Here is a 5,129-nt window from a genome sequence, read left to right as displayed (position 1 = left end):
TATGTGGAAATTTTGTCCATGTGCCCTGAAATGTGATGTGGGACCATAACAAGGCCCTTTGGATGGCTCTGATTTATTTTGAACTTGTTACCTATCCCTGATATTCCTGGAGTGACGTATTTTTATCTTCTCCATAACAACATTTCATCTTCGTGGCTGCAACTTTTGGGTAGTGGTTGTTAAAATGCCTGATCCTTTCAGAGAAAAGGTGATATAAATAAATGAATAAGTAAACTAGCAGAGTTTGTCCCCAAACACATTAAGCTGTGAATCCATAAATGGGTCAGTTACTGGTGAAGTCAAGCCCCTCATGATCCAATCACATACCCCCAAATCCTGCACTGTGAACACTGTTGCATTGAGACCAAGCATTCAGTCCATGAACTTTGGGGGTACATTTCAGATGTGAAACATAATACAATACCTCCTAGATACAGGTAGTTCCTCAAGGTTGCAAACAACTTGCTTAGGAGCATGTATTTCATACTTATTTTTTAGACTTTTTTTTTGGGGGGGGCGGTCTTTTTGAGTCAGAGTCTCCGATAACTTCAGCTAGTCTGGAACTCACTGTGTACGCCAAGCTGGCCTCAATCTTACAGAGATCCACCGGCCTCTGCCTTCTAAGTCCTGGAGCTAAAGGCATGTGCCACCACACCCGGCCTTATTAGATTTGGGGTATGTGTGTGAGAGATGGTCACCCTATAGCCCCAGCTGACCTGCAACTCAGTATGTAGGCCAGGCTGGCCTTGATCTCAGAGCTCTGCTGTGCCTCTGCCTCCTGAATGCTGGGACTAAAGGTGTTTGCCACCACACAAACACACACACACACACACACACACACACATACACACACACACCCCACATATTGTGACAGGATTTTATATAGCCAAGGCTGGCCTCAGATTCACAAAGTAGCCAAGGCTGACCTTGAACTTCTGATCCTCCTGCCTCCACCTTCCCAGTGTTTAAATTACAGGCATATGTTACCACACCCAGGTTTATGGGCTGCTGGGGATTGAACTCAGGGTTTTGTACATGCTAGGCAAGCATTCTACAAAATGAGCCATGTTCCTAGCCCAACAATGGAATGTTATTCTGCCTTGGAAAAGAATAAAATCCTCCTACAGGCTCAGTGAACCTTGAAAATGTGAAATAACTCAGGGTCAAAGGGATCAATGTTGACTCCAGCTCTGAGGGCACCTGCACATAAATGTGAGCATATAGACAGATATATATTCCTAAATAAAAATAAATCTAGAGCCAGGGGTGGTGGTGCACGCCTGTAGTCCCAGCACTTGGGAGGCAGAGGCAGGCAGATCACAAAGAACTCACAAAGGTCCGCCTGCCTCTGTCTTCCAAGTGATGGGATTAAAGGCGTGAGCCACCATGCCCGGCCACCTGGAATACCTTTATCAATCTCTCCACACATTGGGCCTGGTGGCACACACTTGTAATTCTAGCATTTGGGAGACTGAGGCAGGAGGATAATCCGAGTTCAAGATTAACCTTGGCTACATAGCAATTTCCAGGCTAGACTTGTCTACATAGTGAGATATTGTCTCACACACCCAAAACAATAAAAATAAATAGAGACTGGCACTGTAGCTCAGTAGGTAGAGCACTTGCGTAGCATGCACAAAACTCTGGGTTTGATCCCCAGTACCATGCAAACCAAGTGTGGTGCTGCACACCTGTAATCCCAACTCTTGAAAGGCAGAGGCAAGAGAATCTGAAGCTCAAGGTCATCCTCAGTGACACAGAAGATTCAAAGCCAGCCTTAGCTACATGAAATCCTGTCTCAGAAATGAATGAATGAATGAATAAATAAATAAATTTTAAAAGGTGAAATAAAATTTAAAAGACTGGGGGTACAGCTCAGTGGTAGAGTGCTTTTCTAACATGTGCAAGGTCCTCATAGTTGCAGAATGCTGCATTCCAGAAAGATCTGGCCAACAGAACAGAGCTTTCAATGACCTTGAACAACAAAACTATATTAGATAAGCAAGAAAAGGCAGGAGAGAAAATATGCAAAGAGACGGGAAAATCTTTATACATTAACCCCGCCATTCTAGCTTCGGATACAAAAGGCATTTGCTGCCATTGAAAACCGGAAAGGAAAGTTAGGCCAGGCTGGTAGCACACCTTTCATTTCAGCATTCGGGAGGCAGAGGCAGGCGGATCTCTGTGAGTTCGAGGCTAGCCTGGTCTACATAGTGAGTTCCAGGACAGCTGGGGCTACAGGGAGACCCTGTCTCAAAAAGACAAAAAAAGAGGAGAAAGTGAGCTGAATACAAGCTTGCATTAATCCATTGCCTAAAAAAGAAAGGAAACAGCTACTTTTCCCCCTTTTCTTTATTTCATGTGTGTGCATGTGTTATGTGTTGTGTGCATAAACACACATGTGAGGGCACGCATACATATGTCTGCATATGTGTGTGGAGGTCAGAAGCTGATGTCAGGTATCACTCTCAACCTATATTTTATTGTTGTTGTTTGGGTTGTTTTCTTTTTTGGTCTTTTTGAGACAGGGTCTCCCTGTAGCCCCAGCTGTCCTAGAACTCACTATGTAGACCAGGCTGGCCTTGAACTCACAGAGATCCGCCTGCCTCCCAAGTGCTGAGATTAAAGGCCTGCACCACAGGCCCAGCCCCACGTTTTTTGTTTTTGTTTTATGAGACAGGGTCTCTCTGTAGCCCCAGCTGGTCTGGAACTCCCTATGTAGATCAGGCTGGCCTTGATCTCAGAAAGATCCACTTGCCTCTGCCTCCCAAATGCCGGAGTAAAGGCGTGTGCCACCATGTCTGGCTTCCCCTTATTTTTTGAGATAAGAGCTCTCACTGAAACATGGAGCTTGTCAGTTTGGCTAGACTGGTTGAGCAGTGGGCCCCAGGAATCTGTATGTCACTCGCTGAGCACCTAACACCGTTGATGGTGTCTTTCTGAGTTAGCCCAGTCCCCCAGCCCAGTACAAAGTTGGCATCAGCAGACACTAACTAGACTACTGACCAGACTCAGTAGTTCATGGAGTACCTCAGCCCAGACACCCAGTGAATGAAGGACAAGTGCGGGCTGCTAACGAGGGCACAGACTCAGGAATGTGACTCAGCACCTGAGCACCTGCGCACAGGGGCAGGACTGAGTTCAGGGTTACTGATGGCCTTTGTTCCCCTTTCTTTTCTCCCTGTACAGTCTCCCAGCTGGGGCTGAATGGTAAAACGGTTTTAAAGGCCTTCTGCCATCAGGGATTGCCAGCTCTCTGAATAAAACCTAACTGAAAGATCTACTTCCTGAGCGTGGTGGTGCACACCTTTAGTTCCAGCACTCGGGAGGCAAAGGCAGGCAGATTTCTGTGAGTTTAAGGCCAGCCTGGTCTACATAGTGAGTTCCACGACAGCTGGGGCTATGAGGAGACAAAAAAAAAAAATTCACTTCCTGGGTCAGCAAGATGGCTCAGCACATAAAGGTGCTTGCTGCCAATCCTGATGACCTGTGTTCAATCCCCAGCACTCATATGGTGGAAGGGGAGAACCAACTCCTGCAAGTTGTCCTTGGACCATGGAACAGCCCCTCACATAGAGAAAATAAATAAATAATGTAAAACTAAATTTAAAGAGAGTTGGTTCCTGCCTCTGCCATGAGGCCTTTGTGGTAACCAGCTGCATGGGCTCTGGTGTTCTGGTTCCTGTTGTCCACAGACAGCTCAAGCCTCCCCCAATACTGCTCCTGTTTTTTCTGAGCACAGCTGGCCCTTTTCCCTCCCAGGCCCCCTGCATGGTGATTTCTACTCACCTTGGCCCCACGCCCTACACCCCCATAGCGAGTCAGGGCGATGGTGCCTTCAAGCTTGATGCCCTGAGCCTGAAGCCTGTTGAAGTCTTCTTCCGAGCCTTGGTTAGCATAGATGAGGAGGCCCTAGTCCCAAAAGAAGGGGTTCTTAGAGCTAGACTTGGCCAAAGGCAGGTGGGGAAGGGTACAAACACTGAATATCAGGAGGGAGAGTTTTAATTCTGTCTCCCCATCTCACCCAGAGATGTAAGTACCCGGAGGATGGCCATCCTCTTGTTCTCTGAGTCCCTGTACAAAGCTTTGAGGAGGCACCACTGGTGTTTGTTGAATGTCTAACTGATGGAGGATAGGAATAGCAGTGGTGGTGCAAGGTCAGTGGACAGGCTGCTGAGTAGAGAGAAGCTTGGGTGGGAGCTAAGGTGGTGCACCAGAATATGATGGGGTGGGGTGTCAGGCTCACCTGTGGAGTTCCAGAGGGAGCATAGGCGGCATAAGGCTGTACCACATCAGGCCGTGCCTGCTCCCCGGTCAGGTTCTTTTCACCGGGTTGGAAGGAGTGGAGGATGGTCCCATTGGGGCCCACTGTAGAAGGAAGCAGAGTCAGGGCTGGGCCTGCCGCTGGGCATAGCTGGGCAGCTGCAGGCCCAGCCCTGACTCTGCTTCCTTCTGCCCAGGACCTCACCGACTTCCACACTGTTGCGCTTCTCTGGGCTGGGGAAGGAGAGCAGGACCTCATACTCATAGGTCTGAGCTGAGTCCAGACCAGTGTCTTTGTCCCTCCAGCGGTCCAGCAACAGCTGCACCAGATCCTCATCTCGAGGGCTGGAGGCGACATGTGGCTCCTTGGAGAGTTCTCTGCAGGATGGGCAGGGCAGGATGGAATGTGTCAGGGTGAGGTCTCTGGCTAAAAGGAGGCCGGGCAGACCCACTCACCGAAGGTTCTCCCGGATCCTGCTGGCATCTAGTTGCTTCATCACGGTGTCAAGGATCTCCAAGTCCAGGTCCTGGGAGTCTGAGGTGCTGGACGCTGGGGGATCGGCCGCTTTGGGGATGGCAAAGTGGCCCAGGATAATCCCCAACCCCAAGAGGGCAGCAGCCCCGACCACCAGCCCCACTATTTTTGTCCAGTGCATCCTGTGGAAACTGTAGCGGGGCAGTCCTGGCTGGGCCTCCTTATAGATGGGGCGTCAGGCTAGTTAACCATTACCTAATAGGTGGTGCTGTCCTTTTGTCCCCAGAGGAGAAGAGCTAGGGGACATCCCATAGTGCCAGCCAGGACCTGACACACGACCACCTGCAAGGGACCTCTGCAGGCACCAGGACAGCGCAGGGCCAGCAAGGCC

General features: G+C 49.4%; 1 protein-coding gene across 1 annotated transcript in view; it reads right to left on the bottom strand.

Moving 5' to 3' along the window:
• Positions 1-4,919, bottom strand: part of Naaladl1 (N-acetylated alpha-linked acidic dipeptidase like 1) — a 19,190-nt gene extending 14,271 nt beyond the window's left edge. Inside the window, exons 1-4 of the mRNA XM_008838887.1 lie at positions 4,720-4,919; positions 4,469-4,641; positions 4,247-4,368; positions 3,790-3,912 (exon numbers count right to left, since the gene is read on the bottom strand). Of these exons, the coding sequence (XP_008837109.1) occupies positions 3,790-3,912; positions 4,247-4,368; positions 4,469-4,641; positions 4,720-4,919 (618 nt within the window). The remainder of the gene's footprint in view (positions 1-3,789; positions 3,913-4,246; positions 4,369-4,468; positions 4,642-4,719) is intronic.
• Between the last annotated feature and the right edge of the window lie 210 nt (positions 4,920-5,129).

This window comes from Nannospalax galili, unplaced genomic scaffold (assembly GCF_000622305.1).
Source record: "Nannospalax galili isolate Female #2095 unplaced genomic scaffold, S.galili_v1.0 scaffold1659, whole genome shotgun sequence".
In the NCBI taxonomy this organism is placed as follows: domain Eukaryota; kingdom Metazoa; phylum Chordata; class Mammalia; order Rodentia; family Spalacidae; genus Nannospalax; species Nannospalax galili.
The sequence above is the reverse complement of the archived record's forward strand: the minus strand, read 5'-3'. Positions and strand labels throughout refer to the sequence as shown.